Here is a 17,997-nt window from a genome sequence, read left to right as displayed (position 1 = left end):
AGGGGACTTGGAGGAGATAACCAATATTTAAAATATGTCCCTGATTCACTCCCTTTAGAAGATGAGGGGGAAAAAAATTCAAGTGCCAGCCCTAGATTTTCAGTCTGTGTAATAGGAACAGTAAAGATGCTATTTGCTGAGGATAGATCCTGCCATGCAGGAGATACAACAAGTAATCAGTTAATGTATGTTGAGGAAACAGATCAGCACAGTGTGAAGAAGGCTATAGAAATCGCAATTACATGTGTAGTAAGAATCATTACATTCATCTCTATGATCAAGGTAGTAGAATCCAGGATGATGTTTGCCTGTGTGGGTTGGAAAGCCTGAGCCTGGTGTTGGAGGGTAAAAGGTAGGGCACCAAATCACAAAACCCGCAAAGTAAATAGCACAAGGACTTCCAGTGGCCAGGAAGTTAGCGTATGGCTTGTGAATATGAGATTTCCAGAAACCCTTTTGCAAATCTTTAGATCCTTAAGGATTCTCGAGAGTCTGAAGATTGAGGTGTGGGGAGAGGGGAGAGAAGAAAGAGGTCATGAAATTTTAAGATTTAGGCAGCAATTTCAGAAAGTCTTGAACACCTTCAGCTTGGATCTCACTTGAGATCTCTTCTATTTAATCTAGCTCTTCTTTCCTATCCTCACACTGTCTCTTCTGTCTTGTTCACATGGGCGCCTGCCCAGCAGGCTGCTCTTTTCCTTAGAGCAAGGAATTGGGATCCTGTGCAGCAGCATCCATCCACCATGCAAAGCTTCCCCATTGGTGAAAGTAGATCTTTTTTGTCACGTTTTAGAGGAAACCCCTGGCTTTGCCTTATAATGAAGTTGAGTCAATTGTCCTTGGTTTTATTCTTGCTTTTCTAAGACTTTTAAAGCATCTTATAAAAAAAAAAATGCCAGAAGTAGGACTCACAAGAAAATAACAGGCTGCCAAATGCAGAGATGGCAAGTTTTGAGCTTAATAGGTATTAGCACAATGTTTTGCCCAAACATCCATCTTGCTCCAGGTAACGTGTTATCTTTCCCAAGTGCCAATCCTGATAAAGCATTATTTTTGTCAAGCTGAACTCCAGATAAAATCTCTCATCCTTTCCAACCTTACTTGCTCCTCCTATCTCTTCTGATAAAATCTCATTCTTCATTTCCTATTTCCTCCTAAGGGATAGTTGGGATTTGTGAAAAGTAAAGTGGTGATACAGTCTTTTTTTATTAAAATCTTTTCTCTTTATTTCTACTTCATATATACATATATATGTGTCATATATACTCTCCAGAATTAGAATATAGTTTTCCTGTAAGTAAAAGTGATAAAAGAAGATGGAAACTATGAAGAAGGTGGGGGGAAGGATATGAAAAAGGACAGAGTCAAAGAAATGTCTAGGCAGGCTTTTGCTTAGTTTCTCTTGTTTGTTAATTTACAATTGAACTGAACACAATAACATTGATTTAAGAGCCATGACAGTTCATAATAGAGATATACTGTGGAAGAATCCACCACATGTCCAACGATGCTCACCCCGTATCTTTTAGAAATGTGTTAGAACACTGTGTAGGCTATTGGGTGGCTCTGCCACAATGGCTAAAGTTAATAAATAGAAATATAGAGCACTACTTGCCTTTGAATACTGGCTCTTTCTAGTGAACTCCTCTCCACTCTCTCCTTTAATGAATCTTGGCATCTACCTCTGTAATAAACACTTGCAGGGCAGAGTTGGATCTTCTTGGGCAAATTGGCCAGTATGAAGTATAACATGTACTGATGGTCCAGAAAGAATGCGTGGGACTTGGTATGATTTTGTCACAAAGCTCACTGACTGAAGATGACAAAGTTTGGCAGGGAGCCTAGAGAAGATGACATATCTTCCCTAGGACCACTTCCTGAATGGATCACTAATAAGACATGAGGTCTTTCCTATGTTCATGCTGGTTATTATGTGCTATAGGGAAAGGGAACTTTTTCTCTGCCAAATTTGTTATGGGTCTAATCTCAGATGAAGCAATGTGGGTCCAGGGCTCTGCTGCTTTTTCTGTTGCTTGCTATTCAGATTTGCTTCCTCTCTGTGTTCCAAACTGGACATTATTGACCATAGTTTGATTTCTTTAATATCCTAGAAAACTGGACCACGAGTTTGGCCTAGTGGTAGAATACTTGCCTAGCATGCACGAAGACCCAGGTTTAATTCCTCTGCACCACATACATAGAAAAAAGTCAGAAGTGGTGCTGAGGTTCAAGTGGTAGAGCTCTAGCCTTGAGAAAGTCCAAGGACAATGCTCAAGTCAAGAACTGGCCCAAAAAAACAAAACAAACAACAACAAAAAAAACCCTAGAAAACTCATTTTTAATTGAGCAAAGACACCAAGAAGAATAAAAGTTTAGCTTTATGGCATTATGACAGGTGTAAGTTTTGAGTAAATAATAATTTTCTTGTTGTGCTTTGTAGTACCCACCTATAATTTCTGTTAGGAGAATCTGAGCAAGGATATCCCAGGAAAACAGTGAGATCTATCTAAAAAAAAAATTATGCAGACAAAAGTGCTGGAGACAAATTATGCTCAAGGTCTTGGGATCAATTTCTACTACTACATCAGAATGAAAAAAAAATGTAGTTTTCAAAGTCTTTTCTATGATGAATGTAAAATGAAATTAAATCTTTGTTCAAGAATCACCCTGTGTGGCCATCTTGATTTGTGTAACATTTTAGCTACAAAAAAAAAAGCAACTTGTTAAACATTTTTACTGTAAAATATGAGGCTCCTCCACACATATGATTTGCCATTCTTGGAACAGAGCATTGAGATTTTATAAGGGCTATGAATATTTCATAAAAATAACACATTTATTGCAAGGAATTTTTAAAAAACTGAGATCATTGGAAAACTATGAACTTTTTCATCTTGAGTACTGCTGCAAAGAAGCTTAAGAAATTCAGAATTGTTTCTGCATCTATTTCCATCATCAAAAGTCACATTGGCCAGGTGTTGATGGTTCACATCTGTAATTCTAGTTACTCGTTACTCAGGAGGCTAAGATCTGAGGATTGTAGTTCAAAGCCACCTAGGCAGAAGTAGAGGTATCACTTATTTGGTAGAGGGTCAGGCTTGAGCCAATATGGTAAGCAAGAATGCAAGGCCCTGATACAATGCTTGCCTAGCATGTATGAATCCCTGGGTTTGAATCTTCTCTGTCAGATAAACAGTAAAGGCCAGAAGTGTTGCCATGGCTTAAGTAGTAGAGTGCTAGCCTTGAGAAAAAGAAGCTCAGGGATAGTGTCTGAGTTCAAGGCCCAGGACTGGCAAAAGGAGGAGGAGGAGGAGGAAGAAGAAGAAGAAGGTGAAGGAGAAGGAGAAGGGGAAGAAGAAGAAGAAGAAGGAGAAGGGGAAGAAGGAGAAGGAGAAGTTGTTCATCCAGTAACAAAGATGTTGTGTATGCATATACATACTTAGGAGAGGAAGTCAAGAAACTTGCTGCTGCTTCGAGCTCTGCCATGGTGTGTGGTTTATAGAGACATTGAGGCTATGGTAAGTGGGATTGATGTTATACAGGGCATATTAGAAGCCAACAAAGAATGACCAAGAATGTGAATTTATTGTGCTCTCTGGTTAATCTGCTTTCAGGATTTGGGATACTGTGTACTCTGAGTTTCCAAGATGCCCCTTTACTTTTCACTGTTTATAGCTGTCTTCGCAACTACCTGGTAGTCTAGGAGAAGCCTTGCCTCAGCCAGCATGTGACTAAATTAAACAGAAAATGGAGTACACCATTTTTTGTTTTATGTGGTTTGGGTGATTTCAGTGCTACTCATGATAGTTATCTGTCTGTACGTACATTCTTTGGACATCATAAAGAAAGAAAAGTGGGAAAACTTGTAAGCAGAGAGACTCAGTTGCCTTGCTGTAGAGAGAGTAGTCCATAGATTAATTGCCTCAAATTTTATTACTTAGGACATTTGGCATAAAAAATATTTTAAGTTTTGAAGTATTGAACCAGAATTTTCAGGGGTGAGAATGGATATCATTGTTTATTTAAATAGCCACAACCTAGCTATGGATAGAGCAAACTGGTGCTAAAAATGTTTTCATTTTTTTTCTCTCTACTTAATGAAGTCCTTCAAGACAAAGTTCTTGAAAATATTTCCACAGAGGAAAGAAGCCAGAGCTCATTCTGCCGATCACAGAAAAACAAATCCAGACATTTTCCCCTCCCTGCATTGTGGTTGCAGGTTCTTTTTAGAAGCTTGTGAAGAACTCTTTTTTTGACTCTTTTTCTGTCTTTGCCAGAAGATCCCCAAGGCCTTTGTTGGAACTCAAGTCTGCTTCCCTTGCCAAAGATAACTTCCAGAAAATCGCTCCAGGGAATCTTTGGGTAAAACATTCCCTGTTTACCTCATAACAAGTGAGCATTCTCTGCCTGGCATCACTGCCAGTTTACTTCCCATTGCCAATCCAGCGCTTCTCATCTGGAAATTCAGAAACTGGCTTCACTTGGGGGAACCTGTGTCCTCTTCTGATTTATACATAGTCTAGAAAGCAAAAGCCAGGAGCAAGTCAACATCATTATTTTTGATATGGCTATTCAGTGAACAAAACAACTACCAAAAAAAAGTTAATAAGAAATTTCTAAAATCAGACTGAGCTTCTACACTTTTTGAAAATGACTTTGGCTGTAGCATATTTTGAAATTTCAAATGCTAATCATAGACTATGAAATTTTTAGGTAAATTAAAGTAACATGATGCTAAAGCATTAAGAATTACATAATGCATATAGTCCTTTGTAGAGGATGAAAGTTCAGTGAACTCCAGTGACCTATGGCTGGTCAAGAGGTGGGACCCTGGAACCAAGATGGCCAATGCCCAGTCAATAAGAATACTAGAGTCTTGCTATATGAAAAGAGAATATCATTCACAAAGAATAAAGATTCAAGAGATAAAACAAGGACATACGCCTGGAAAAACTACAGACTGAGAGGAAATGGGCAACCTGTAAGATTGATCACTCCACTCCACCTCTAGACACCTTGGGTCCATTCATGGCTGGGGGCATTTGCTACCTTGATAGTTTTTAAGAACTTTCCCAAACGAGTATACTCATAGGCAGAATTGAGAACCATTGGCCTAAGGGCCAATGAGACTAGATTGGGTTTTTTGTTGTTTTGGGTTTATTTATTCTGTTTTATGGGTGAGGAGATGTGGGAATGGATGGACATTCTAGTGTGGTACCAAAAGAACTTCTGATCCAGAAGCCTTCTGCTAGGGTGATAGTGAACAAGTTAAATCATGTGTCTTGGTTCTCTTTCTCTCTCTTCTTTGGTTAATAAAAGTAGTTAAATCACCTGCCTCATTACAGCACTGGATAAGTGAAGATTACATGGCTCATATAGCATCTGAGTACTCTGCATCTATCAGCAGGCTGACCAAGTGTTTGGTTGGAATTTGGTAGATAACCTTGAAGAAGCTCATGGTACTTTGGTACATTTCCAGATTGCCAATGTCTTAGAAACAGAAGTAACTGTATTACTCTGAGTGGGCAAGACTAGAAGCAGGTTGCAGGCTAGAGAAAGGACAAACCCCAGGATTGAAGGACAGGATTTGACAAACTGTCTACATAGGCTTACCACTGGTTTTTGTAAATTGACTTCGTTAGAACACAGTCATAACCATTGCTTGTCTAATTCTCTGGTGGTTTTTAGACTAGGGTGAAATAGTTGGAAACTTAAAACTGTGGCCTACAATGTGCAACATATTCTCTATATGTCTACAAAAAAAGTTTCTTTGACAACCACTGTTTTAGTCTTTGCTTGGAAAAGGAATGTTTGTCATGAGAAGTGCAAGCACTTCAGTCAACAGGAAGGAAGCATTGGCAAGCCTGGGTGACACATTGTACATGGATGGGGAGACTTTGCCCTGTGAAGTTTAGGGATGGAGACTGTATCATCCATTGAAAGATGCAGCAAGACCACATTGCTGAAGTCAGACCCTGAATACAAGATGTTGGGTTCCAAAAGAGATATGGCACTTAATGAAATCAACTCCAAGAATTAAGAAAGAAGATATTTTTTATTTCTGCACCTTTTGTCTTCTTATATGTAAGTTTATCTGTTTTGAGGAGGGTAAGGGGAACCAAAGTGTGGACAAAGAATAAAGTAGAGCAGGGGTGAATGAACACAGTACTGATACGAAAGACCACATCGACAATGAACCATATAACTTGTAGGAAAGGATGCTTGGGAGGGAAAAAATTGGGAGGAAACAAAGGAAGAGGTGACGCTGTTCAAAAAGAAACTTACTCATTACCTGACTTGTATAACTATAACCCCTCTATACATCATCTTTACAATAACAATAACAAATTAAAAATAGAAATAATTCTTAAAAAAAGATAATGCCACTGTCTTTTAAGGACCTGATCTACCGCATAAAAGGTTCATTTTAGCCTGTGTCCTGTCTGTGACTGTACTGTGCAATTCTGTCCATCTGCAAGTGGCTGCTCACACAGTGCTAAAAGCTGTGTGAGTGGAGATAGAGAAGAGAGATAGGAGAAGGGAGATAGGGAGGGGGAGAGTGAGAGGGAGAGAGAGTGTGTGTGTCAGAGTCACAAATTGAGATCATTGCTTAGGACATTTGGGATGGCAAGTCCCTAATCCCTGTCATTGCACTGCACAGAGGTTGATTTTCAATTTTCCCTCTTTGTTCTCAAGCGTTGATGTTTTGATTCTTAATTCAGAGCATTCATCTTGAGTGGATGCCGAGATTCAAATTCAATGATAAATTCATGTTTTTTGAGAAGTTATGGAGGGAGGAGAAATATGTTGGGAACTGAGATTTTGAATAATGTTTGACATTTTCAACTCTAAGTGGGATGAACTGTAAATCAACACACATAGGTATTTTATGATGGGGAGATGTATACCATACACATAAATAAATAAATAGCCCACACATCTAGCAGCAAGAATTGCCAGGGCAAAGGCAAAAGGTTTTATCCTCTATTGCATGTTCTTGTCTTGCCTCTAGGCTTCGTAGGGTAAAGGATGAGGGAAGACAAAATGAAAAACTTTAAGGATTGCTAATACCTGGTTGTACTCCTTGTGGAGACTTGGGTGTTTAAGGCATGAATAATGAACCTTTCCTTACAGCATTGTGTATTGCAATGCTTTGTCTCCAGCTGGTGGTGCTATTTTCACTAGCTTGCAGAAATTTTAGGAGATGAAGCTTAGCTGGAAGAAGTCAGTCACTGAGCCTTGTACCTTTGAAAATTATATCTGGTACCCTTTTCTTGCTCTGAATGGAGGTGAGAAGCTCTTCCACCTCCTTCTGCCCTGACCTCCTGCCCTGACCTCCTGCCCAAGTTCATTGGACCAAGCAGCTGTGGACAGTACTTCTGAAAGGGTATAAAGGAGTAGAAAATTAAGGCAAGAATACATGAGAAAACAGGGGAAGGGATGTGTCAAAGGAGCTGAAAGATGTTGAGGGGACAACACAGATACAAGATGTATTCTATACACGTATTGATTTGTTAAACAGCAAAATAATTCAACGTATAGCCTAAAAATTAAGAAAAGTGAGGGAAAGTGTAGGTTAGGCAAGATGGGTGAGAATTTTAAATGGGGCTCTGTATTTGTAGACTTCTCTAAATGGCAGCTCTTTTATACAACTACTTAAAATAAAAATATTCCAAGAAAAAAAAAAGACATGTAAGGAATATACTAGGTAATGGAAAAGTTAGGTACTTTGCCTAAGGCATGGAGAGCTTATTTCTATAGAGCTGCAACATAACCAGTGCTCAGTTTATACATGTAGACTCTTGGATCCCTTATTTGTAATGGGAGGGAGGAGGGATTGTTTTCTCTATGACAACCTAGTATGTCATAGGCATCATCTGCAATGGAGCCTTCTGCCCTCTGATGGATTATGGGTATTCATCTTTCCCCACCTGCTCCCAGCCTCCATGTTCCTTGAGTAAACACATTGCTATAGGGTGTGTAACCTTCAACCTCTTGACAACTATTCTAAGTGGGGAGAAAGGCTTCAGAAAGCTTGAGTAGGAGCTTGTGATTGGCCAGTCCTGTGGCAATACCATCCTGAGCAACCTGCTTTCACATCCCTACAGATTCAGCCTGTGCCTTTGATTTGCCATTCTGGACAGTAGAATTCAGTGAGTCACCTTGGTTGCATTGACAGAAGAGCCTTGGGCACCTGGACATTTAACCCTGAGGAGACTAAAATGAGTGATGTCTCTTAGCCATGTGGCTAAAAGAGACATCAAACAGCCTTGAGCCAAGGCCAAAGCAGCTTGGTCAGCATAGGTGAACCATGCAGGGTATGAGTTATGGAGACTCTGGGGTAGTTTAGACACTCAAAGGAGTCTGGGCAGGAGGGAGAAAGATAGGAGGTATAGATACAGAGAGGGCTTTTTCCAGACAACAGAGAGTATAATTTTCTAAAGCTGTGAATGTGGGCTTGGTAGCCTAGGAGGCAACCTCCAGTGTGGCTGGAACCTGGGATTTCTGCAGATTGGAAACAGAAAGTCTGACAGCTTCAGTTATACCTCATGTCTCCAGAGCTCCTCAAACATAAGCATACACTAGGTACAAGTGTTCAGTTCATAGGATTAGACATAAGATAGAGCTGGATATGAATTCTGATGCCACCATACCAGTTGTTTGACATTGAGAGTCATATTTAGCTTGGCTACTTTTGTAAGTTTTTTTGATTGCACACGATGGGAATGGTAGTTTTTGCTTCAGAGATTGGTCTTGACCCTGTTTACTCCTCCTCCTCTTCCTCCTTCCTCTTAATGCTTTTAGTCTTGGCTAGTACCCTTCTAGAATTTATCAGTTATTTACGGCACTATAAAGACAATAAGATCCTGGTGTTGTCTCACTGAACTGTGGATCTTCAGAGGAAACTTAGTAGGACAGTTAATGACATGTCCACAGCCCTGTATATACAAATTGCTGAGTTCTACATGCAAATTGCTACTAGGTATCTGAAGGATATTTAGTCTTCAGCTGAAGAAAGGTTCCTCTAGAAAGGTAGTGCTTTGAAAGCAAGGTTTTGCATTTTATTTATAAAGTTTCAATTGCACCAATTTGTTGCACAAGCGAGTTTCATTTGAACGCATCCATAGGTTTATAGAATGTACACTGTTACACTCAGCCCTTCATCACTCTCCCTCATCCTTGTTCTTACTCTTCTCCAGCAACCACAAGAAGCTTCATTGATAATTTCCACATTTCTTCATGAAGAATGTTGGCCATATTCAGCATCCTTCATTCTGTCCATTTATTCAGCTCTCTTCTAGATCCTCAACCCATGGAAAGGACTTCAGCAAGAGGAACTCAGTGCACTGCCTAGCTTTTTTCTACTCCTCCTCTTTTGCTCTGTTCTACTTCCAGACTCCTCCACTCTCTTTCTTTCCTGTTTCCCCCTTCTCATTCATATTCATACTGTGTTATTGTTCAGAATGTCTACCTAGAAACATGGCACCAAGAAGACACTGCATTTAATTAGGAATAATTATATTACTTCTCCAAGCAGCATATTAGTTTTTATTACCATATTAAGTCACTCTGTTCTCAACTTTGTTCGCACTTCAATCTGGATGCATTTATTTCTAATTCACAGTCCATCTGCTTTCCCTTAAAAATGAGATTTGTGGAAGGGGGCTGAGCTAGGTAGCTGTGGATGTCCGTGGTTCTTTCCAGGCTTATTCTTTCCTGGTGTCTCCACCTGCAGATGGGAAGCCTGTATCCCTGTCTCCGCTGGACTCCCAGGCACACAGCCCGAGGTACACGGCCTCCAGCCAAAGGGAGCGAGAGAGCCTGGAGGTTCGCATGCGTGAGGTGGAAGAGGAGAACCGTGCCCTCCGAAGGCAGCTCAGTCTGGCCCAAGGTCGCAGCCAGGGCCACCGCCGTGGCAACCACTCCAAGACTTACTCCATGGAAGAAGGGACTGGGGACAGCGAGAACCTGCGGGCTGGCATCGTGGCAGGCAACAGCTCTGAATGTGGGCAGCAACCAGTTGTGGAGAAGTGCGAGGTAAGGATTACCAGGCCAGAGAGGGGAGCGTACCAACTTTTGTTTCCCTCCATCCTCTCAGAATTCTCCTGGAAGCACAGCCAGGTTCCTGCAGAATGCTGGCATTCTTGGCTTGGGCTTTGGTTGGATCCAGTATGGTCACCAACCATTCTGAATGGACTGGGCCAGCTTCAGTTTTCTCATCTGAAAAATGGGAGGAAAGATAAAGGGGAGTTATTGATGGACTCTCCACCTGTTTCTTTGCAGATTATTTTGTCATGCTCAAGGTTTCTATGGCTGAATATTATCCTGAGACCTTTGTTACTTAGAATGTTATGTGAATGGTGCCCCTCTGAAGTTGTGGCCCTAATAGCAATTTCCTTGAGCCTCATTATTATATGAACATCCTCTACAATTCAGAACCAGAAAATAGTTCCTTGATGTCTTTTGGTATACACTTGTATCTTCCCTGTCAAAACTGTTCTCCCTTAGTGAGACTTTGGAAACTTGGGACCCTGAACCATCCTCCTATACTTCTACCAGCCTTGGAATCCTGAATTTGTACTTGTGTCCTGGAAAGACACACACACACACACACACACACACACACTTTACTGGTGACATTGCATTAGAGCATTCCAGTTAAGATCAAGACATTTTGGTACAAAGACTGAGTTTATAACCTACCTTTAATTTCAGCTGTGAGTACTTGAGTACCAACCTCTGTGAATTTTAGGTAGCATGTCAGTAAACATCAGGAAACAATATTTGCTTCACAGGATATTTAGAAAATTAAGTAGGATGGTCACATAAAGCCATGAATGGCTCTTTTTACATAGTACATTTTCAATTATAGGTAATTGGTATTATTTTTAAATGCAAACATTACCTGGTGTTTCTTTATTCCACTTCCTAGAATAATCAGTATTAGACTTTGGACTCCCCAAAGAATTTACAGCTTGTAAGTCATAGCATCTGTCCATGTGGATGAGTTGTTAGTGACATTGTTATTACAACATAATGTGTGGCACAGAATGTAGGACTTATCCAATATGGGAGCTCAAGAGTAAGAGAAGAAACTGTAGATTGGAATATACCAGGACAGCCTCTTGAGGAATCCAGGATTTCTGTGGATTCCCAAGCCTAGATAAGAATGGATTGGTATAGAGGTAGATAAAGGGAATGGGGAAGATATTTACATATTATTGTCATGGGGGTAGAAAACATAGAACAAATATATAGTTAGATTCCCAACCTAGATAATGGATTGGTACAGAGGTGGACAAAGAGAAAGGGGACGATATTTACATATTATTGTCATGGGGGTAGGAAACATAGAATAAATATATAGTTGTAGCAGGAATGAATTTGGGACACAGTGAGTTGGTTGTACACCAAACCCTGAGAACCTGGGTGACAATGTGGTTCTAAAACCTCAGTCATTCACTCACTCACTAAGAAGTGGTCCTAAAACCAAATTCATTTGCTCCATTCACTCACTCACTTTCTCAGTAAAGAAGCTCGCCTCCGTAATTCTTTATCCCATACTCTTCATTAGCCAAAGAAATTCCAGTGGTGAGCAAATAGCCAAACTTCCTTTCTCTTAGGTTTTCCATTTTCCATAGGGCAGATGAGGAAAGAGATGGTAAAGCAATGCAGACATCAGTAGATAGTAGTTCCTGTGTCTTTCCTCCCTCGAGCTATATGGCAAACTTGCTGTCATAATACTAGACACATCCAGTCCCTGGATTACTTAATATCTCTACTGCACATCTTTGGCCTCAGTGAGGCCGCTGAAGTTCCTCCATCTGGGTTGAATGGGAAAATGATCTCTAATCTTGCCTTGTTGCAGAATTGTTTGATTTCTCTCAAGTTCTTTGTTTTCATGTCACCATAGTAGTTTTAGGATAGAGTAATTTGGTTTAGAAGGAACTCTCCTAACCTGGCAGAATGGCCTAGAATGAGGAAGAAATGGTACCTTGTATTCTTATCCTTATGATTGACTGTCTACTTTACTTGAAAAAACAAACAAACAAAGTAGGAGAATACTAAATTGGAGAAGGGAGGAAGCAGTTTCACAAAAGGAGACTGCGAGCTGTGTTTGCTGAGAGAATTATCTTCTACTGTAGTCGTTATAGTTGGCACTTTCTTCCTTGTTCAGCTTAGAAACAAGTAACCATGCAATTTTGCAAGTGGGCTTTTGTCCTGAATTCTCTGTAAAATAGCGGAGGGAAAACACCACATGATAGCTTTGGAGTTGGTCATATTGTGAGACTTATAGATGTGTGGCTTTGAACATGGAATTTCTCCTCTCCGTGTCTCAGTTTCCTTGTCTGTAAATTGAAGATTAAAATCAAAGTTTCTGCGTCTTAGTAGTTCAGTGCTAGTCACAAATAATAGAATTTGAGGGAAATTCTCAAATTGTTGTATTAGTATTATATTTCACTGGGAATGATTTCAAAAAAATGACAAATACCATTAGATGAATTAAGATTTGACTCTCATATGTCTCTTCATTTAAAATAAAACTTGGGCCAGGTACTGATGGCTCACACCTGTAATCCTAGCTACTTAGGAGGCTGAGATCTGAGGTTCATGTTTCAAAGCCAGCCCAGGAAGGAAGTCTGTGAGACTCTCATCTCCAATTAACCACTAGAAAACTGGAAGTGGCTGTGACTCAAGGGGTAGGGTAGTTGCCTTGAGCTGAAGAGCTCAGGGACAACGCCCAGGCCCAGTGTTCAAGCCCCACAAGACACACAAAAATAAAATAAAGTAAAACTTGCACCTCATTCCTTTTAGATACCATTGGCAAAATTATTTGCCACAATACCTTCAGCTCTATGACTTAGCTGCAACTGAGTTTGGAAAACTCTGCCGCAGCCCCCCCCCCCCCTTTTTTTTGTGCCAGTCCCGAGCTTGAGCTCAAAGCCTGAGCACTATCCTTGGGCTTTCTCAAGGCTAGAGCTCTACCACTTGACCCTCAGCACCACTTCCAGCTTTTGTCTATTTACATGGTACTGAGGAATTGAACCCAGGTCTTCATACATGCTAGGCAAGCACTCTACCACTAGGCCAAACTCCCGGCCCCAATTCTCCCTTTTTTAGTGAAGCCATATTCTCCACTGACATTGGAGTTGTGCCAATCTACTCACAAATGAACATCCCTTGGGTGGCTCCTAAACTTGGATGCAAATATCAAAATTGTATATCCATGTGATCCACTCAGACTTCCTTAATGAGTCTTGTAGTAGAGGCCAAAAAATGTAGTATTTAAAATAATCTCTCCAGATGACTGAGATAGAGGCCATTTGAAAACTCCTGCTTTGAGATACAACAAAAATGAATAATACAATTCTCTTTAATTTTGTGTTCATTAAAATATAAGATAGCAATATAGGAATTTAAACCTTTCACCTACTCTTATCATAACTTATTTACTAGTTTTAAAACTTTGTACCTAAGAGTTAGCTTTTACTCATTTCTTCTTCTCTTTGTTTCTTCATTTCTTTTCTTCCCTTTAAAACTCAGGGCTAGGAGTTTGGCCTAGTGGTAGAGTGCTTGCCTAGCATGCATGAAGACCTGAGTTTGATTCCTCAGAACAAATACATAGAAAAAAGCCAGAAGTGGTGCTGTGGCTCAAGTCGTAGAGCTTTAAGCCTTGAGAAAGTCCAAGGACAGTGCTCAGACCCTGAGCCTAAGCCCAAGACTAGCAAAAACAAAAACAACAAAAAAAACAACTTCACTCAGTGTAGTTCATCTGCAATGCTCTTTTGTCTTGTTGAGAGCTTTCATATAGGCATTTGAATGCTGTATTACTTCAGGGTGACTTAATTACCCATGTGTAATCATATTGAAATGATGACTACATACACATTAGCCGTGCATGTCCTGTCTCCCTCATTTAGTGTAAAAGTTTAGGGGAAAAATCTCAAGAATAATTAAGAAATATCAGTCATTGGAGTCAAAATAGGCCCCCCTTCTTTCTGGTTCTTTTCCATTACTAGTGAGGAAGCTTGTCTTAACATCTTGTCAGAGTGCAGGGCCACATAACCAAGGATACTGCTGTCATCAGGGCTTACACTGATGTCTCCAACATCTGACAAGCTTTTCTGAAAACTTTACTATAATGACATCCATGCTGTCATCTGAGTTTTCTGGTTATAGAAACAATAGATCTTGCTAGTCCTTCTACCCTTTCATTGTCTCCTAAATACATGGCCTTCAAATATCCTTCTTTATGCATATATATTTCTGTTTCTGGGACAATGCTGCTTCAGTAGAAGTCTGCTTTCTGGGTGCCTTGGTACTTGGAGCCATGGGATCCCTTTTGATTTGCACTAGAGCTGATGTATGTATGATGTATATAATTTTCTTGCCTTTCTGGTACTGCTTGATCCTGGGAGTGAGCTGAGGTACAGTGGAAAAAGTCACTAGAACAGGAAGCAAGAAATCCAAGGAGGCTTTTCTTTCCTACTTCCTAATCCTGTGACCATGGACAGTTCACTTCAAGCTTGGACTCTATGTCTCTATAAAAGGTGAACCATAATTAACTCCTTCAGTACTATTGGATAAAAGTAAAATATGAGAAAGGGGACAGTCTGAATATCTCATATGCTTGTTACAGATACTCTTACCTGTTTCTGCCTAACAAAGACCTTAAGATTTATTGCTTAAAATAGCAAATATCATTTCATGAGTGCTCAATAGTTACTGGAATTTATATACAATTGCATTTTGGATTCCTTTATCTGGTGGGTTATTTTGTGGTTAGATCAGCAGGGGTTGTCCCAGGATTACCTCTCATCTTATGGACTCAGGGCCTGTCCATGTGGTTTCTCTGTCTAGGCTAGGTTGGGTTTCTTTATATCATGACAGCTCAGGGTAAAAAAATGTTTACATGGAAGCTGAAGGTTCTCAGTCTAAAGATCCAATATATAGTCTGTTACACAGGGTCACAGTGCCATAGGGTCATTTGTTCCATTAGTCACAGGCGGGAGGTGCAGTATTTTTCACCTGGTACATCAGCTACTCCGGATGGAGGTAAATGTGTGAGATCTATTTTGTAAAACAAAGCAAAAGGAAGAGAATATGGCTCAAGTCACAGCAAGGTCATAGTCCTGAGATGAATCCTTAATACTGTCAAACACATACATACTTTGTAGTGGTCACAGAATTCCTATCTGCTGACAAGTGGAGAGTAGACCACACCTCATCTCCCAACGGGAGGAAACAGTACATTTTGGACATCATTTAAAATCACCACAGTCCATATTATTTTAATAGAAAGTTAATGACTGGTGATCATTCCATCACTAATGAGATTTTTCTCTATCTTCCCTTTTGTTGTTGGCTTTGAGCCTCATTTCTCTGTTGCAACCTAACATAAATAAGAGATAACATTTACCCTCCTTTCATTTGTAGCAGATACCATGGTAAAATGTTATCCAGAATTTAAGTTAGACAGTGTACTTTCTTTATTTTACAGGTTTCTAAATTATTGCAAGGAAAGTTCAACCATTCAGCAAGAAGTGGATCTGAGGTTAGAACCTTGGAAATTTGCTTCCAGAAGCTGTGTTGTGAACCCCTACACTTAAAGCTTGGTGACACAAGGCTTCTGAGATCCACACTCTGAACACTCTAGCCCCAGTCTGTATTATGAGCTCAATACCTCATAAATGGTAAAGGGTGACAAGTCATGATATTAGGGTCCTCTTTCATTCTGGAGGCTCTTGAAATCTGACCACAGTGATTCCTCACTGGCTCTAAGCAAAAATCTGTTTGTTCATTGAAAACAAGTTGGATCATTTTAAATTGCCTTCCAGATTGTGGCTGCTCATGCTGGGTGATGGTGGGGCGGGGGGGGGATACAAAGGGAAGTTGGCATTTTTCTGGAGCCATTACGTTTGCAAAACTTGACACCATGCATTTATATCTTCTGGGACCCCAGCTAAGTCCACAGTATTTTGATCTACTTTATTTTTTTTTGTCACTTCATCTTTAAGAATTGTGCATAATAATTCAGCAGTGAAGGGTTTGCCAGCTGTCTGCCTGTATCCCACATTGCTGTTGGAAGATACCATGGCGGTATTTGAGGACATAAATCCACTGAAAGATCCCCTCTGAAGGTCAGATCCCAGAATTAGGAAATGTGGCAAGAAGGAACATAGTGGGACTGCCTCAAGTACTAACTTTCAAGGAGCAGTGTTCCTATGAAGGTAGCTTGGGCTTGTTCCTTTGTGCCTTAGTTGTTTACTTCTTCTAAGCAAGATATCTGAAAGCTTATCAGATTAAAGCATTGGTTATCTGTTGTCTCCAGCAATTAGTGAAAATTAGGAATCTGGCAACACTCTGCGTGGGGATTGTGATTCTGAAGCTTTAGTGAGATAACCATTATGTCTGCAGAGCTGCAGAGTCATCTGAAGGCTTGGTTGGGGTACAAGAGAAAGTAGAGACACCAGGGAATTAGCTGTTTCCAGCTATGTGGGTATTTCATGCTTAGATCTCGAATGTAGGTTCTTGTGCATGCAGCAAAGGTTCCCTGAAATAACGATAATAATAGTAGTTATTAGTATTAAATGATTAATGCTGATTACTGATACATATCAAATAGTGACAAAGCCCTAAGCCCTTCACATGAGCTGACACATTCGTTACACTATCATATTTATAGATGTGAAAATGAATTCCCAAGAGGTAGAATTATGTTTTGAAATAGAGGGAAGAGTTGAATAGGTATGAGGCCACGACATTCTATATTGAAAGCATATTAGAAAGCAAGACAGATTTGTGAGACAACAATCTGACTTGAGCATAGGCAACTTGAAAGGATAGGAAGGGGTTTTTAGGGTACTGATGTTGAAATTACTTACATTCCTAGTATCCTGTAGATACTAGATGCCAGGAACCACACTTTATATAGATTAGCTCACATAATTGTTTTAATCATCCTGATTTTATAGATAGGATTAGCAAAGCTGCATAGCTATAACTATACAGTGATGATCATAACTTTTTAAATTATGCCTTACAATACACATAACAAGAGAGTTACTGTGTTTAAGTATACAGTTGTGTAATTGTTAGTATATTTACACTGGTGTGCCCTGAGACTCCATAGCTGTTCCTTTTGTTGGCATATCTTAGTTCTGGTGATAAAGCTGTGCTATGAACGTAGGTATGCACATCTCTTTCTGAAGTCCTTTCAGCTTTTTGCAGTATATACCCAGAGGTGGAATTACTATTTCATATGATAATTCTGTTTTTAACTTTCAGAAGAACCTGCCATAATGTTTTCTATAGCAGCTGCCCCATTTTACTATTCTGCCAGCATGCATATGGGTTGTAACATTTCCCTGTCCTCTTTGCAGGTAGCAGATCTTAGTACTTGCCATAGTGGTGCATGCTTTCTCAAGTTAAGAACCAGCTACACATGGATCATGAAGGACAGCGAATGAATATGTCTCCTGGCCATTTTGCACAGGAGAAGCCAATTCCTCACTAATGCTGTGGGCTATAAAATATCTGTCTTGTTTTCCAAGTCTGGTCCATTCAACTGACCTCCTCCATGCCTCTGTTCCAGGAGGAGCCTGCCTCCCTTTCTTCATCACACCAGTTTCTACCTAACCCAGGATTTTCTCTGCTCCCTGAAAGGCACATGCTGTATTGTCACATGGCTGCTCCATTTTCATCTTTTTAGATATAATTCTCCAGGCTATGTTGATTGCAAATATTAATCTGTCCATGTACACCTTGTCTGACTGCTTACTTTTGCTTTCTAGCCTCATTATCATTATACATACATACATACTATTATATAATTATTATCTTCATATACTTGTATAAGGGGTTTCAATTCAGTATTGTCAATTTAACAGCACAGCAACTTGATTATTGTCACTCCTAGTTATCCATATTTAATCCTAAAAACAAACCCCTCTCAGATTCTCAGGTGGTCTTCTTAATTCTGGTGATCCTTGTAGA

General features: G+C 40.0%; 1 protein-coding gene across 1 annotated transcript in view; it reads left to right on the top strand.

Moving 5' to 3' along the window:
• Large1 (LARGE xylosyl- and glucuronyltransferase 1) overlaps positions 1-17,997 on the top strand; it is a 449,296-nt gene that overhangs the window by 197,055 nt on the left and 234,244 nt on the right. The window contains exon 4 of the mRNA XM_090328589.1: positions 9,737-10,038. Coding sequence (XP_090184715.1) covers positions 9,737-10,038 — 302 coding nt within the window. The remainder of the gene's footprint in view (positions 1-9,736; positions 10,039-17,997) is intronic.

This window comes from Megascapheus bottae, chromosome 2 (assembly GCF_031878675.1).
Source record: "Megascapheus bottae isolate mThoBot1 chromosome 2, mThoBot2.hap1, whole genome shotgun sequence".
NCBI lineage: Eukaryota > Metazoa > Chordata > Mammalia > Rodentia > Geomyidae > Megascapheus > Megascapheus bottae.
Note: the sequence above shows the minus strand (reverse complement) of the source record. Positions and strands in the feature narration are given on the sequence as shown.